The sequence below is a fragment of the Centruroides sculpturatus genome, unplaced genomic scaffold, assembly GCF_000671375.1.
Source record: "Centruroides sculpturatus isolate CEXI.00-Female unplaced genomic scaffold, Cexi_2.0 scaffold2107, whole genome shotgun sequence".
In the NCBI taxonomy this organism is placed as follows: domain Eukaryota; kingdom Metazoa; phylum Arthropoda; class Arachnida; order Scorpiones; family Buthidae; genus Centruroides; species Centruroides sculpturatus.
The window spans coordinates 55,301-73,664 of record NW_019386205.1 but is presented as its reverse complement, the minus strand read 5'-3'; the positions used below and the strand labels follow the sequence as shown (position 1 = coordinate 73,664).

Genomic DNA, 18,364 nt, shown 5'->3' with positions numbered 1-18,364 from the left:
ATATATTTTAAATGTTTTTTAACTTTGATACTTACCTTTTATCTTTTTCAAAGTATAACATAAACTCCTTCTTTACGCTATGTAAACCTTTTAAAAGACTTAACAAAGTTAAAAAGGTTTTATATACCTGACATGTTCTGATTCCAGTAAATATTTTGTATTATTTCGAATTATTTTCTTTTATTTGTTACGTTTATTATAGCGTAACGTGGTGACACGAACAATAAAATATCCTGTTATATTTTTCTTTTATATACACCCTTAACTAATGATGATGTTTTATTACTCTAAACACAAAAAAAAAATTAATTTTTATAATATTTTAATTAAATAAAATAATTTTTTATGTATAATATGATAATTTATTATATTTACAAAGTATATCATATATTTATAAAGCGATAAATTATATTATTTTTCAGCTTTATCATCATGTTTCATCGCGCTTGTTTTTGTGGTGTAACTGTATTACCTCCTATCAAGGTGCGTTCTTTCCATTTTATAACTCTACACTCCCTTATTGTGACTTTTTATTCAGCTTTTATAACTCATAAAAAATGTTTTAAAATCTATTAAATATATTTTTATAACTATTAAAAGTGCATAATGTCGAGTCGTGCATTAATTAAACTGGGTCATGTTTTAGTTCTATTTCTAAAAGTTATTGTAATTAAAATTTAATTGCAATATTTTAATACATTTTTTTTTAGTTAATAAATTGTTTTAAAATTAAATTATTTCAATTATTATTATTTTAAATTATTTATTTTATTATTGATTTTTAAATCGTACCGGAAGATGGCAGGATGATTCAAAATAAAGATTCAAAAAAGTATATAAAAAACTGCCTTGTATTGAGAAATAATTATTTTTATCTTATTAAATTGTTTAAGTAGAGTAGTTTTCAAGTGATATTTATGTTAATGGGTGAAATAAAATATATTTATAAAAATAGATATTAAAAATTTTATCTACTAACTATCGACGATAGATGGCGACAAAATACAATTATTTAATTTTTTTTAATTATTTACTTTTTTTTCTTTTTGTATTTATTTAAGTAAATAAATATATAAAGTAACTTTATATTTAATAAATTGAATAAAGAGTAATTTTTAATAATTTATATTATTATAATTATAAAACAAAATTTATTTAGTATTGTATGTGTTTACAATATGAGTTTTTTAAAAATTATTTAATTATTAAACACAAAATCCTGTACTTTGAGATATTATTATTATCTTTCTTCAAAATCTTAAAAATAATAACAATTTTGGAATAAATTATAAAAAATGTAATACAATTTCTTAGAAAATATTATTACAGAACGTGCTAAATGACGTAATTTTACAGATGCTGAAAATTTGAAAAATACTTCAAAAATTTTAAAATAATAATTCTAATTTTAAAAATAACGTGAAATAAATTATTATCTATATAGTTTATCGTGTACAATTATATATTTACGTATATAGTTGTATATACAATTAACCTCACAGGAAAAAATTTGTTTCGCTAACTTTAATTAAAGTTTATTGCATATGTTATAAATGCACACGTCCATAAAATATTCTCATTAAATTATAATTAATCAATCATCCAAGAAATTTATTTATATTTTTTATAAATTACAATTATTTAAGTTAAACATATATATATATGTTTAGCTATATATATATATATAGCTTTAAATAATGTTGTAATATATATACAGTATGTATAGTATTTGTATATATATATATGTATACAGTATATATATATACGTATACATATACATAATATATATGCATGTATATATATGTATATATGTATGTGTATGTGTATGTGTTTGTGTTACTGTAAATGACTGATANTTTTTATTATTATTATTATTAATTTAAAGTTTATAATTATTTACGATTATCATATAAAAAATGGATTTAATTTTTTTTAATATGAATAGTCTATACATTTAACTTAAGTGTAGAAGGTAAGAATTTTTGATATTTAGGGTTGGGCAACTTCAGCTGGAGAGAATTTAAGTTTGACCCCCCCTCATGACATTCCATAGACTGTACTGTCTCAGACTAGACGAGTTTCTTGGCATCCAAAATTTTACTAATTTTTTCCTTATGAGAGTGTCGCTAAATAACCCAAATCAATGAATCGTATTATAAAACTTTAATGTAATGACAACTGAGCCATTGACAGTGATTAACCCAAACATGTTTTGTATTTTAATAACCCATTGGAGTCTGAAAAGGGGAAACTATACCAAAAAATGTTATTTTATAATAAAATTTCACAAAATTTTCATATTTTCTAGTTTTATTCTATCAGTCTCTTCCTTTTATGATAAATATTTTTTGTTTACGTTGGTCTTGTTTTCTACTGATACATGTTTATATATAGACAAGGGTACGAGACACATTAACAATGATTTACAATAATTTGTTAATATATATCTTTAAAGTCGTATTTTATAGATATAATTATATTGTTTACCGTAATTATTAAATATATTTTTTCGGCATATTATCATCTATATACATATATATCTAGTTACATTAGGGAAGACAATAGATCCATCCCTAATCATAACTGTCCATCCCATTTTGGGGTCTCTGTTACCATTATATAGTGTATAATGGTTGTATATTTTGATGTAAAGTAGTTGGTTTTGATAACTGGTGAAAAATATGATTTCATTCTCATACTTTTATGCTTTTTGTAGGATTTTGGGTTATTTGTCACTAACCTAGGCTTCATTTTACTTTTCTTCAGATCTACGATATGATGAAAATGTAATAATTATACTGAACTAAATTCCACATAATTCGTGATTCGAACGTAGAAATAATATACAAGATAGCCATGATTTGTCGAGTTTTTCATAACCATTTTTTCCCACTGACTTGATTTAGGATATACATGACCAAACAACTTATATTTTATGATTTTATTTAAATTTAAATTTTGACATTAAACGAAATTAATATAAACGTTAAGTTATGCATAAGAAGAAATCCAGTTTATATTAAATATAGATATATATTTATCTTTCAAGAATAATTATTCAAGGCTAATTATACTGGAAAGATCAGTTATAAAAATTTTTCGTATGACTGCACATATATATATTTATATATTCACACATTTTTTCACATTATAAAATATTTTTTTATGTGAATGTACATATTACACATGTTTTTCATATTGTCAAAAGGCATATTTCTAAATATCTTTCAATATTATAAAATGTTTTTCATAAGAGTATCTATATTGCATGTAAACATATGCAATGTCCATATTACAGTACATTTACACATTTTATATGTTTTCCATATAAATTTATATTTTTTTTCATAAAGTTTTAAAGTAAAAAATATAATTTAATACTTAAAAATCATTATCATTTGATTGAAGGTATGAATCTATTTGAAAATCTGAAAAAATTTACATATTTTATGTTGTTACATAAGTTATTTCTTAATATATAAATTAGTCTTTACGCAAACAGCATTTATTTGCAATAAAATTCATTTAAAATATTACAAAGTTAAAACTTGCAAAATCTGATTTTTAATATTTTATCATTTTAAAAGAATTTTAAAAATTATAGAAAAAAAATTAAATATTTATATGTAGTTGTAAATACTGTATATATAAATNTAAGAATAAATAAATTATATATTTATTTGTAAGCGGTTATAATTATTTATTTTTTATAAGTTAACTTTTTAAGGTTTATAAAAATAATATTTTAGATTTGTTTTGAATTTTATATCTGCTATTCATTTTTTTATTTAAAAAAGTATTACGATATTATTCAATAATTTTTATCTTTTTGAGCAATCTGTTTCTAACATAAGAACAAGTTTTTATATGAAAACTTATGACACAAAAATATTGCAGATTTTTATTTTTATGTTATTTATTTAAAATTATATTTTTTAATATAACATTACTTTATAAATAAATCGCAATTTGTTAAGTATTTATTTGGATTTTAATACATTCTCCCCATTAATTTTTCTTCTTAACCTCTCGATCTACTTATTGAACATTTTATATTTAATGTAAATTTAACCATATTTCCGCGTACATAACCAATCTAATTGCGACCAGTTACTTTTAACATTATATATATAAATAAAATATACATACACACGTACTGTACATACATACAAATACAGTATACATATATTATTTTTTTCAAATTGTTTTTTTTTTAAATTAAAACAAAAAACAGGTGTTACATCAGATTAATACTGTGTAATTTTAATAATAAATCTATAAATATAATTTTAACAATTTTTCTTAATACGGAAGTTTTTAATATAAATAAGTTATATGTATTTAAAAAAAAGAGTAGAAATCTAGTTTTGCAGGGGGCGCTTTAGTAACAGGTACTGGACTGTTCGTCTGCTGGCGATAGTCACGTGGTTCGTTGTCATGACTATGGACAGTCGGTCGTCTGTAACAAACAATGGCGGACAGAAGCGTGTTCACTTACCACAAACAACTCGCGTAGTTCAAAGGATTATTGTACGACGATTTAAATAAGTGGAAAGTAATGTAAATAGTCTATTTTATCTATTATATAACTTCGTACGAAGTGTGGCATCGTGCCAAGTTGTAAAAAGCGCATCTGAAGTCACCGTTTCCGTCTGAAGTATAGAGAAGATCAGTTGTTTTTATATATAAGATGTTTAAATGTCTTTCGATGCTGTTTATAATTCGAACTTAAAACTATGGAATTACGTCGACTTTCATGTTGTGCCTTTACTAAATAACGTGAAAAAATGGGAAATTCCAATCCTTCGCAGAACAAAACTTCAAAAGCAATCGATGGATCGGACGAAGATCATAAACTACCTTCAAAATCCAAGAAAAGTCGGTATAAAGTCTTAAAGAAACGGGTAAGGAAGGTTGTTTTTCTTTAATGTGGTGTATCAAATATAAAGTAATATAAAGCAATTCTATTATTATTATCATTATTCATTTGCTTTTTATCTTCCATGTTACTTGTCTTTAAGTTTTAAGGGGGAAAAAATCAGAGCGAACTGGTCAGACAAGTATGTACTGTATATAATGTTGAAAGTCACGTTTATCTTGAAGATTCTTCGACACGTGGTATCTTATTTACTTTTTCTTTCTAAAATATTTAAGTTCTTTTAAGAAACACTCGTACACAAACACTTCCAAACTCTTAACTTTTTTTCATGCTTATAAGGAAATTATTTAAATTCAGTTATATAAATATTGATATTGATATTTTAAATAATTTCCTGCCAGGTGTTAATTGTATATTTAAAATTTTTATAAATATTCAATATTTGGCTGTTCTATGAACCTTTCTTTTTTAATTTTAAATGAAGAAGATAGTCGAGCTATATAGTTGTAATTTAATCTAAATACCCTTTAGACTTTAAACCTGTAAGAACTATTGTTTAAATATGGTGACAATTCATAAACTTTGACAATATACGGGGCCAGTTTGATTTGGAAAAACATGATCAATCTGTTAGTTGAAGTTATGTAAAGAAATTGTACTAGATTTACTAGAAAACTGCCTTTTTTTTGGCAGGTGAGTTAAATATCTGCGCACACGAAAATCATTTTATAAGAGTAATTGTTTTATTTTGCGATTCGACAGACCATAACATTAGTAAGCCAAAAAAGAAGCAATTAGAAATAATTTTTGAAATAATTATCACACGCCACAATGAATTCAAGAATTAAAATATAAATGCAGTTGTTTTATAATCAATATTTTTTTTGAAAATACTAAAAATGGGATAAGATTTCGTCACGCATCATAGAATATAATTGAACTTTATGCATTTTTTTCCTTTTTTTCTTTCGACTCTACGTAAGGTTCTATTTGTTTAAAGGTGACTTCTTCAAGAGTAGGTCTTAGATACCTTTAGGCATTTCTCATTCTTTCTGGTAACCTTCGCCATACTAGTGAATACTGGTTTAACATTTAGTCCAACCTCCTTTTTGCTTTCAAAAAAGAAACCTATATTGCTTATATACTTATTACTTATCAAAAATTGCAGTAGGATTAATATTTTAAAATTATAAAGAAATATGGTTATAAAAATTATAATTTTGACATTTATTTTCTAGAAATTCCTTGTAAATAAATAGAATTCTTAGTTTTATCTTTATATTAGTTTTAATAAATCAAATCTGGAGTCATAACAGTAAAAATGCGAGCTACAAACCTCTATCTTAGACAATGTACAGTTAGTTAAAGTGAAATTCTGTTAGTTATAATATTTAATTAATTAAATATTCAAGTAAATAAGATTTAGGTTATTTCTTTACATATTAACTGGTTTTACAAGCTTAAATTTAATCATATAAAACGAGAACGTCAAACCAATTTCGTAATGCCGGGTCTAAAAAAATAGTTACATATAACACCTTTAACCTATTTTATTATCACTTAAACTTTTGTTTAAATATAGAATATAGCTCAAATCTAATCGAAAATAATAATAATAATAATAACATAATTAAATAAAAAAGCTTGCAGTTGTAACTTAATTGAACAATGGAGATTGTGTTTTATATATAGAAATGCATTTATGCAGAACATTAAATCCTTCCTTGACTGTTTTTAATTTTAAAATATTCTTAAATATCAGGCTTCTGCATTTATATAATTACAGTATCGTATATGTAGTTAATTGTTCATTTGTTTCGGTTTATGAGAAAAAATATATGAACTTGATATTAATTAATGACCTTCTCAGATCAATGATGCCCTAAAATCACTACCTCTTAACCCCTATTTTAATTCGAGCGTACAAAAACGGCAACACATTATATAAAAATTAATTAATATTTATATAAATAGCATTCGTTTGGATAGAATTCTGTATAAATATTCTTTAAACTTGATAAAAAACAGTCGCTTCTACATGCTATTTCTGACTTGCGACTAAACAAATCGTTTCTAAAGCTTCTAGAACAGATTGCCTCAGACCGAAACCTGTTTTGTTCGTAAATATAAAACTACTTTAAAAAAAGAGCACAATTTCTTGAAAGATGAACTTTAATTAATGTAATCCATTATCAAATTTAATATATTATGGCATACATCACAGTTGAGTAAGATCTTAAGTCGTGCCCGTCTTAGACGTCGCTTCTTAAAGGGTTGAAAGATTTTTTACGTGCGGTCAGCTCACCTTGGTGTCACGTTATATTCTGGTACGACTAGGTCATGCTGTGGAATGACGATCGATTTATTTCAATGTTATTTAAGTTTAAAGATTTGCTTTCTTCATCCACATATTTGCTGCACGCGATTAACTACGTATATAAAAGCAGCGATCGCTCGTATCATGCACCGAGTGTTTCAGATCGTTTGTCTAATATTACTCATTCATTACACTCAACAATAGGGTCAGTATCTTATCTGATGGCGACTAGGTGAAGTAGTTTGACTTACGCAATCAATTTTGGTGGCTAATAGATAATTTATTTTTTTTTATTTTGATTTCAAACTCGAAATGTTACAAGACCGGTCTGACTTGGTTATCTATATAGGTCTATCCAGAATCGATCGCCTGTGACAAATCTCTATACAGCATCTTATAAAAATTCGTTTACTTTCCTTATAGGACGAATTTTTCTATCTTGGTTATTTTTTTCCCTAGAAATTCTTTCGTTATTCTGTAGCTTCACTTGTCTGAATGCTTCTTTAAGGTTGTTTGTAGCCCCGCTAATAAGGATTGCTTTGTTATTTAGTTCTAAGTGATAAGGCATGTTCGAAGATTGTCATATTTCGTATTTATACTTCGAAGAATCGATATCAATTTGCTACATTTTACTTACCATTCTCTCCCCTCTCTCTTCACCTGTTTGCTTACTTGTTAGTCGAAGCAGGTCGATCGAGACTGGTTTTTATTATTTTATTTTTATATTATTTGTTAAGTTTTATGATAAAATTTAAAAAACTATATAATAAAATTTTTGATTTTACAACACGTTAGATCAAAAAATATTTATTTATTGAATATCTGTTGATATACATTCGTTATGTAGCCTACTCTATGAATATAATAAAGTCTGTACTGAATATATAAATGGGCCCATTAGTAAATATATATCTATAAACATAATGACGGCTCTAAATATAGACCATCCAGGCCCCAAGTTAGAAAGCCCACCATTCTGGGCTCTAAGCCTTAGGCGCAGCAAATAAATGAAAATACAAAGTAAACTGCTAAACTTAATGATTTTCAGGTCGCAATTAACGCTTGGGTATGGCGGGGGGTGCCTTGCTTTCTTAGGAGTAGGCTTCATCCCATTGTTCATTATTAATATTTTTGTTCTAAAGTCTGTACCTGAAAAATGACTTTAAAAAATCGGGTTGAGGCCTCAAAAGTGTTAAAACGGTCTGATGATTTTAAATGTTTAGCTGCGTTCCAAAGCTCAACCTTAAAAATCAGTAATGACGAAATGATTTCAGCAAAACGTTTCAAATCTCATCAAATCAACCAAAGATGAGCTCAACAGATTTAAATACACACTCATCGTAACCGAAAGTTATTGAGTGTGTTGAACTACGTCAAAGATACCGTGGAAGAATTTTATTTCGTTAAAAATGATAGAACTTACCTATTAAATTTTAAACGATTGTTTAAAATTTTATACGTAGGGTAATTATGAAAATAATTTAATAAATTAAATTATGTTTATCCATTTTTACACGTTTAAAGTTCGCGACAAAGAGTAATTATTGTCAGAGTTATTTATAAAAATAAATATTTTCTAACGGTACGACAGTAGAAATCGTGAACTTCATAAACTTAACGTGTTTTACTTGTTCTCAATCTTCGTTCTGATTACAGTTTTCTCTCAACAAACCGTTTCTTGAATACGCTAGCGTTGAATTGGTCTTGACGTCATACTAAGTTAATCATCGGCGATTTGCAGTTGAGCTTTGGAACATACCCTTTCTGAACGCGAGGGTAGCCTCAAAACCGAGCCTGCCATTATATGCAGCAAGTCTTCAATTAATATCATTTCGTTATAACGTTGTTGAGGAAAGATACAAGTGATATCGTAATCATTTTCAATTATTGCTGTTGAATTTTCTTTATAAATAATAAAATTGATTGAATGAGATGGGAATTAAATACTGGAGGTTTGAAACACGATCCAATAGGAAACTTAACTCTTGTTTATATTATCTGGCTAATGGTAAAATTTGTTTCGCGTTATACGTCGTTTCGCTTAACTTTGCAATTTCCAAGAACCTATCGACGGCGTTAAGTGAAGATTTGCTCTATATATACTGTATTTACACACGCTTCCACACATACTACAGTATATTCTAATTCTGATACTGAAATATATTGTATGAATTCGAATATATCCATTAATAATTATTTTTAATACTTAATAAATATTTAATACCTTTAAATCTATAAATAAAGTTATACTTACAGATTTATTTATCAGAAAACCGAACAATAAATCAAAAATTGCGAATTTGATACTTTCTAAATAAACATTAGTGTCAGTACTTTTATCAATTTACATTATTAAATCATAAATAGTTTAGTCATCATCAACTGGATTCTATTGACAAATTTCGATCATTGCAAAACAAGAATCCTTGCATAATACTGTTTAACTCTCTCCGTTTAAGTTTATTCACAGCTGGAACGTTTCACCTTGTTTTCCTCCCACCTGTTGATTTCTTAGGTCGAAGGTTTAGTCACGAAACGACCCTGACCTCTCTTTTTCTCGGACATACCGAGGCCACTTTCTTGTTCCCCGAGCACGTTCTAAATTCTCAACTGATGAAACAGGTTTGAAGCGACGTTTCAGATACCATTAATAGAATTTTGAGAAGCGAATCTACTCCCAAATTCCAGCTTTTGAAATGTCTTTTGAGTCGAAAATGTTTTAAGAAAGGCGGACATCCTGTAATCTTTAAATGATTCCGTCCTTGACAGCTAAAAAAGGTAATCTATTGTAGAGAGCGTACATCATGGACTTCTCACTCGCTCTCTCTTAATTCTTTCATAATTTTAACTTTTATCGAACAATATAACGTCCAAATTGCTTTTTAGAATCTACTGATGGTAATTAATTGACAAAGACGGTATTATTTTTTTCCTCTTAGATCTTGTTCTGTCAATTGTATCCACGTTACGGAAACCTGTTATACAATTTCGACCTGATTAGACTCATTTAAGTCGTCAGACCGGAAAAAAGGAAAGGAAAATAATAATATTTCTTGTCAATTATTCTATTAAAAATGTCTGGGAAAAGAGTACGACTTAATGGGATCATAAGTCTATTTAGCTTATTGTGTTCATCATATTATGATTTTTTTATGAGAAAAATATTCATACCCCACTCTCGATTGGTTCCAAATTGCTTGATATCCTCTCCCATAGATGGTTTCTTTGTCAACAACTAATTGTTAGACATTGCTAACGACCAAATAATTAACGTCTTCGTTATCTTCTACAGAAATTAGTAATGGGTGAGAGGGAGGGAGATGGCCACATCCTGTTTCTGCATCGTTAAAAAAATATATATATACCGTTCTCTTCAGTTTTCTCTTGTCATCACTTCAAGAAAAAGAAATTCGAAACGTCATATTCACGCTCAATTTTCAAGGTTGTTATTGTTGATATGCCACCATTGTGAATCGTAAATTCTTTGGATTGTTGATACTCGAGGATACATTGGCCTTATCTGAGGGTTCGGTTTGTGTTTATCGACTCGAAACACAATATCCGGATGGTTGGCATTGGGATATTTTCCGCACGGCATACACCATTTCCGGCCTACGACCTTGGAGACTAGTTTGATTTTCACTTAAATTACTCAAAAAAGTCCCATCCTTCGTATAAGTTATAATTCTACTATCGAGGAAATGCATGAGGATTCGGATTAATTTATAAGTCCCGACAATTCAATCAACATCCTTTTCTTATAATACCTAAAGAACGATTATAATTTAATTGTTTAATTATGGGATTTAATAATTGCAACATCTTTAAATTAACTAAAGCACTAAGACTTCGCAATTATATGATGACAGTTTGATTCAAGGATCTTTAGTAAACTGCGATGACTTTGCACAGTTATATGTAATCATATGCACAGAGCTTATTGCTTGATTTAAATATCTTTAACACAGTTCACGTTCTCCTAAGATGTCCTTGTATAAGTATTTAGAAAGACTTCTCCAAATCTATAAATAATTTAAGTGAATTGTTGTCGTCTGTGATGCAATTCGTATATAAATATAATAGAAAATGTTTAATATTTTTTTACAATTTTCTGCCATTTTTTTGCGTTAAAACTTGTTAACAATCGATTTAAATTGATTGAAAGCTGCAAAATACGTAAAAAAATCGTTAAAACTTCCAAAAAATCACCAAAATAATCCGATATTAATGAAACTTTCGATCATCTTTTTCCTTTAACGATAAAAACTTTTCCGTTCAAGAAAGAAAACAACATTTGGATCTTAAAGATAGCAAAATTCTTATTCTGTATTTCCTTGTTTAATGGCTCTTTTTTAGTAGAAAGTTTGCTGAAAATTCCATTTTCTACATCAATATTTCTTAAAATATTTTTCGTTTATTCACTCTATTTTATAGTAAATAAACTAACGTGATGATATGTGGAATGAATCATACAGATCCGTGACTTTCAATTAGTAAATCTATTTTTTATTTTCTCTATCCACTGATTGAGGAGTTTATCCTTAGGCATCTTAAAGATTTGGAGGAAATTTTTGCATGTTAATTGATTAAAAACTAAAGCCAAATTTTATATTATAATTTTTATTTTTATAATAATTTATCAAGATGCCTTCAACACACAATACCGAACAATTAATGCATTTTATCAGATGCTCTTATCATCAATTTTATGTAAGTTTAAATGGATTTTAATGCAAATTTTACTTAAGTGATGTTGAAATCTGTTAAAAATTCCCGAATTTATGTTAGAAAAGTAGTTTGAAATATAAAATTTAGCTTAAAAATATGAAGTTCCTTGTTCGTTGCACCTTGAAAGCCTACTTAAGGTCTTCACAGATAAACAAATAATGAATATTAACGATGGAAAATAATTAAAAATATGTTTTCAAAATTTCATTACGAACATTTTAAGTTATTTACTTATTTATTTTTTCGTTGAAATTAATTAAAATTTTCATATTCATTAATTTTTTTCATTCATGGATAACTCTTATTATAGTTTTGAATTTAACGAGATACTTACGTAGATAATTCTTTAGAAATAATTATATTTTAAAAGATTTTTTTCCTAATAAAATAAATAAATATACAGGATGGCCCAAAAATCAGTTAACCGTGTACATTTGCGAATATGAATCGCTGAACTGAACACAGAACAAGTAAAATTGACAGCAATAAAACCTTTATAGTGCTTAACAGAATTTTGGGCCACTCTGTATATATAAAATTATTTTAAGTTTATATATAGAAAGTAATTATATACATATAGCCTACATGGTAGCCAGAAGTCAGTTAACTGTTGTGGAGACTAAATTGCTATCTTATCGCTCCAAAATACGTTATTTCTATGAAGTACGATGGAAAATTAATGTTTAACGCCTTCAATTTTTTATATTTGAATTATGTGAATTTAATTTTAATTAAATTTGCTCAAAATATTAAAAAAATATTGTTTTTTTAAATGCAAATTCAATGCGAAGATTCCCAATTTCTAGACGTAATTTTGAAGCTACGAACGTGATTTGGTTAATTTGAAGCGAATATTTCGCATTTCTTACTAATTATTTCATCATTAACATAATTTTTTTTAATTTATTATTATTTTTTATTTAATTATAAAAATTTTAATGATTTAAACACATTTAAAGATATTCATCTTGATGTTTATGAACTATTCGCTACCCGGAAATGGAAATTGTTATCAATTTTTCTTTCATTCATAGACATACATATATAATTTTATTTTTAAAAATGAAATATTGAAAATATTTTATAAAAAATAAATTTAAAAAAAATCTAATCCTTATTTTTGACTTAAATTTACACTTTGCCATTGTCATTTCCATAGCAAGATGATTCTCATCTCGTTGCTTTCAGGCATATTTTGGAGAAAGTCGTAAATCCCATTAAATTTTCAGTATCTAGATTCGGGCAGGATGATCAAATTCACCTAAAAAATGAATATTTTAGAGGAATTTTGCATTAAAAATTTTATTTTTTAATGCACTACTCTTTTAGAGTTTTCTATGTAGAAGTCCAGAAGGAGGTCTCTCCAGATAATTACATTTTGCGGACTTTATAGTATCGATCGTTATTCATAAATGTACTGCGACCCAAAAATCAATTAACTGTTGTGAAGCTTAAATTTCTCTCTTTTTTTTGCTTACAAATTTGCAAGAATTGCTTGCGAAAGCGCGGTTAATTGACTTTTGGACCACCCTGTATTTACGTCTGAACCATTACGAACTTCATCACTTTATTGCTCTGGAATGATATAAAATTTAATATTTTAAAGGTGTAAAATTTATATACTTGGAAATATATTTTAAATTAAAGAAAAAATTGAGTAAGAGTAATAAGTTTATAATATAAAATATTAAAGCACTTAACTTAGATGCCATTTTCTTCTTTCTAATTATTCAATTTACGTTTTCTTCATGTAATTTAGAATAAATGAAATATTTTAATTTTTTGAACAAAACGTAACGAGCGAATGCGTAACAAAATTTTTGTCATATTCTTCGCATTTTTGGGAGCAGTCCAGTACCGGAAACGGAAGTTTTATTTTTCGTCCAAATCGCGTCGTATCGCATCGCATGCTCCGCGACGCGTCGTTATATACAAGTATATGTTGTTAAACTATAAATTAAATCTATTTAAAATATATATAAGTGCATCGATTGCAATTTTATATAAATAACCGATGATTCAACTAATAGTAATTTTATATTTTCTTCAATAGAGAGGGGGAAAAAATTGGAAAAAAATCAATAATTCCAAGTTAATTTTTTTTAATTTAAAGTTTGAAGTTTTAAACTATAAGTTCAATATATTTCATTTTGATTTATAATTCAATAATTTATAAATAACTGAAGTTTGTAAACAAAATTCCTTATTTTCTAAACAGATTGTCATGAAAAAGAATTTATATCAAATCTTTTAATTAATGAAGAGAGACTTTAAGTAACTTTTCACATATTTTAAATCAGATATTTGTCACTTTAATTTATTATTCAGTAAATAACTTTTTCTGTTTTTTCTTTTACCTTTCTACTTTCTACCATTTTGCTTCGTCTACTACTTCAATATCTAGTACTTCTTTCATTTCTTCTTAAGGTAGAATAATAATAAAAAGAATCTAGAAATTTAATATTGCCGTCTCTTAAATACATTAAGTGAAAGCAGGATTAATGGAAAGAACCATTGTTAAACATTTATTAAATGGATATGACAAAAGATGAAATAATTGAAATATAAACAAAGTGATAATCTTTTGTTGTATATAATCTTCTATTATTAAACACTACATAGAAAGAGATAGAGAGAGAGAAAGTTAATTTCTAACCAAGGACAATTTTGGAATAAACAGGAAGTTGTCAGTCATTATACTGGAAGATTTTCTCATTTGTAATAATAGATGACGTAGTCTTTATCTTATTTTTTTATTACGTAAGAGAATTTATGACAATTTCGAATTAATAATAATGTAATTCGCTCCACTAAAATTACTTCCAAATGTATTTAACATACTTTTACGTATTTGGAAGTATAAAATTAGTTCAGTACAATTTTACTGATTTTTCTTTTAATATTTTACTGAATTAGTTAATTATGTTAATTGATTTAGTAAAATAATAAATTATGCTTAATTATTGTTATCTTAATTATGCATTTAGTGATATTTAGCGTGTTCAATATATCGATTTTTCTTAATTAATTTTCTAGAATTTTTTCAAAATTTAGGTTAATAAAGTATTGTTTACGTTGTAAAGATTATGACTTAAAAATTTTTAAAGTATCCTAAACTATAATTAAGGAAGAGTTAAGCGTAACTTTTTATAAAAAATTATAATTTGAAAAACGTATAATTTATCATGATAAATATCAGAATTTGTAAGCACATTTTTGATATTTGTTCATTCTTTCAAGCGACTGTTACACGCCCTTCAGTACCTCAGCTTTCCAATATTAAACACTAAAGTTTATAATTAACTCTTCCTATCTTTAGCTTCCATCTTTATCTTATATTTTCTCTACTATTATACGCCTCCTCCTACAATTATCCTTATTAATTACATAATTTTCTGTAGTTGTTCTCTCTGTTCTCCAGATTAAATAGCAAATTGATAAGTATACATATCACGTTACAGGCAATTACTTCGTACGACCATCTTGAGATTTTCCTTACCTTAACTATAAACCAACTTCCTAACTATTTAAAGCATCTTTTGCGATCCGCATCACTTGATCCGGTTGCTATGGCGACGTTTCAGGTGATGAGGATCGTTACTAGATTAAAAGTGGATGTTGGTTTTAGAAGTTAAACTCTGTTAATATGTTTACCTAGCAATACGTAGCTAAAATGCGGTGTAAACGCCATTCGTGCGCTATGGCTCGTGAGGAAATTCAATATAAATCAAATATATACGTCATTATTCTAAGAATTTTGCTATTAGTAATTAACTTAAGACTCCTTAAGACGTATTTCCGAGCACGTGGAATGCATTTATGCACGTAAAAGTAAATTGTTTACCTGCGTAAATATTAAAGGAAGTTCGAATAAATTTTCTCTATTTATATTAAGTTGCTATATATAGATTTGTATTTATACTCGTATCGTTTATATATTTAAACCTGTTTATTACATTTAAACTTTAACTGCAGTTAATTCGTGTTTTGATTACCAGATGGCGTTTAACATACACTTAAATGTGGAAAGTATAAATGTACTGTACTTGTTTTAATAACAAGCAATGCCATCTGGCGCCTATATCCACGTTCACTAGCAAACCATTTGGGCCTTTTATAACCGCTGCTCGACCTCCCCCATCGCCCAGTAGACCAGACCCTAATCGACGCTTTTTCTTTATTCCAGTCGAACCGGGACCTTCACGTGCAGAGTGTCGTCGACTTCCACCGGAAGACGAACGGGAAAAGACCAGGTGAGTATCCATTTCCCCCTTTTCTATATATTTTTGTTTATATAATCTCAATGCACACTTATCGATACCGAAAACTCATACCTTACCCCGACACTACCCATTCGTTCCTTTACATTTTCTATCAGTCCGAATTGAGAGACCCGAATTTTCGACCCATCGCACTTACAAGAACAATAGATTAGAGCAGCAGCTGTTGCTCTTTAGCAGCAGCTGTCGTCTCTCCGCACGTGACTCGAGGTAAGCACGTGCGGTTATAGTAGTACTACCAACACGTCTTTGAACAATGCGGGTCGCCCGCACCTGGTCTTCCAGATGCTCAACACCCGTGTAAGTCGATGCGCTGTGCAAACGGGAAGCGCTGGTTGCGTTACGCTTTGCGCTTCATTTTCATATCGGAATCCTTCATTAGAGTGCTGGCTCCTTAGAGGCGCGCCTCTGCGACGCCTGACGCATCGCAAACGTTAGTAGACGGGTGGTCTACAGATTATATCGACCGAAATCGATTACACTCCTCAAATTTAATACGTAAGTGATCGAAATATAAATGAAGCGAGAGTATATTTCCTGAAAATTAGAAATAAAAGTACTACTGGTTACTGTGGTAACAGTACGATACACTCGCGTAGAGGGAGGTGACGAGTTGGCGTGTGTAACTAAGTGGCACACGCCTCTAATAGATCTCTTGATGTTTTTAATGGACAGTTATTTTTTTTATAGTTTCTGGACCGTACAAAACTCAATTATCTATCTTGCGTGAAGTACACGTCCTCTGTATACGTATGTGGGGTGATAAGAGGTGTTTGTTGCGCCTTCTAGACTTTTTCTTATATTAAAAAATGCTATTAAAGCGCTTTCAACTCGCCCTTTACTGTAGATGCTGGTTTATTCCTGGATAAAATTAAATCGATATCAACAAATACAATCAGGTGTGCGCGCTCTTCAACACGTAACAACGCGGTACCTGTAGATTGTGTTAGGAAGAAACGAGTTGGAAACAAACCGACATTTTCTATAGCGAAATTTCGACTTTCGTGGAAACGATAAAAATCATCCGGTGCGTCACGTGTTCTAGTAGACTGACATCATGCAGGACTTCCTCTTAACGGTTTCGACTGAACTTCCCTCACGCGTCAGCACATCTGGCCCTCTTTGGACCTTCGAGAGCGACTGGATGGTCGTAGACGCCCTTTTCCTGTTTCGGAATCTGACGTTTTGGGTTATAGAATGTGAAAAATCAGTTGATATATCGTAATAAGCTACTAAAAGGGGAGAGTTTTGACATACACTGTATCGCAATGCGTATAATTTCACTTCCTGTGATAGGAGCGAAATATAAATATTCTTTTCACTGTAAACAATTCCTCTTTTATTCTTTCCTCGCTTTAAAAAATTCATTTAAAATTTTATTAATTTACAAAATATTTTAGATCATTTTCCAATTTATAAATGACATTTTCATTACTACAGTTTTTAAAAAAGTAAATATCCTACTTGTAGTGATCAATGAAATCTTACAAACTGATTCACTTATGAATGCTTGGCATGAAGAACCCCGGGCATTTTCTGCTTACTTTTTTAAAAATATACACTTAAAGAATTCTAAATGGATAGAGTAAAACCAGTCCTTTCGTAGTACGCTGTCATTGCCCTTTCCTGTTTAATTTAGTGTTAAAACTCGAGCAAAAATAACAATAAAAATTCTACCCATTCACATAAATAAACGTATAACGAAGTAATGTAATTAAATGAAGTGGATATTGCCGTATTTAGATGTGTAAATCCACCCTCATCCTGTCGTGTTGTGTACCCTGTACTTAATTTAATCGAAGTGTTTGACATGTTTAACTTAGAATTCTCCGTGACTCATCCACCCCCATCGATGACAATATTCACTCGTTATTGTTATAAATCCGGTCGATGATCTCTTTTTCAATTTTATAATGATTAAAAATTAAAAAGGGACGAATTTTGTGATTTTTTATTTGATGTTTTTTTAGAAAGTACATTCATTAATTAATGATAATTCNATAACATAATTAAATAAAAAAGCTTGCAGTTGTAACTTAATTGAACAATGGAGATTGTGTTTTATATATAGAAATGCATTTATGCAGAACATTAAATCCTTCCTTGACTGTTTTTAATTTTAAAATATTCTTAAATATCAGGCTTCTGCATTTATATAAT

At 28.2% G+C, this 18,364-nt stretch overlaps 1 protein-coding gene across 2 annotated transcripts in view; it reads left to right on the top strand.

The window, feature by feature from the left end:
* The first annotated feature begins 416 nt into the window (after positions 1–416).
* Positions 417–18,364, top strand: part of LOC111614073 (protein FAM107B-like) — a 40,011-nt gene continuing 22,063 nt past the window's right edge. The window contains exons 1-2 of one of the 2 annotated variants that reach the window (XM_023355452.1): positions 417–483; positions 16,111–16,177. In XM_023355452.1, coding sequence (XP_023211220.1) covers positions 433–483; positions 16,111–16,177 — 118 coding nt within the window. In that variant the 5' untranslated portion in view covers positions 417–432. Of the gene's footprint in view, positions 484–4,422; positions 4,905–16,110; positions 16,178–18,364 lie in introns of those variants that run through there. The other variant, XM_023355451.1, reaches the window with a different exon arrangement.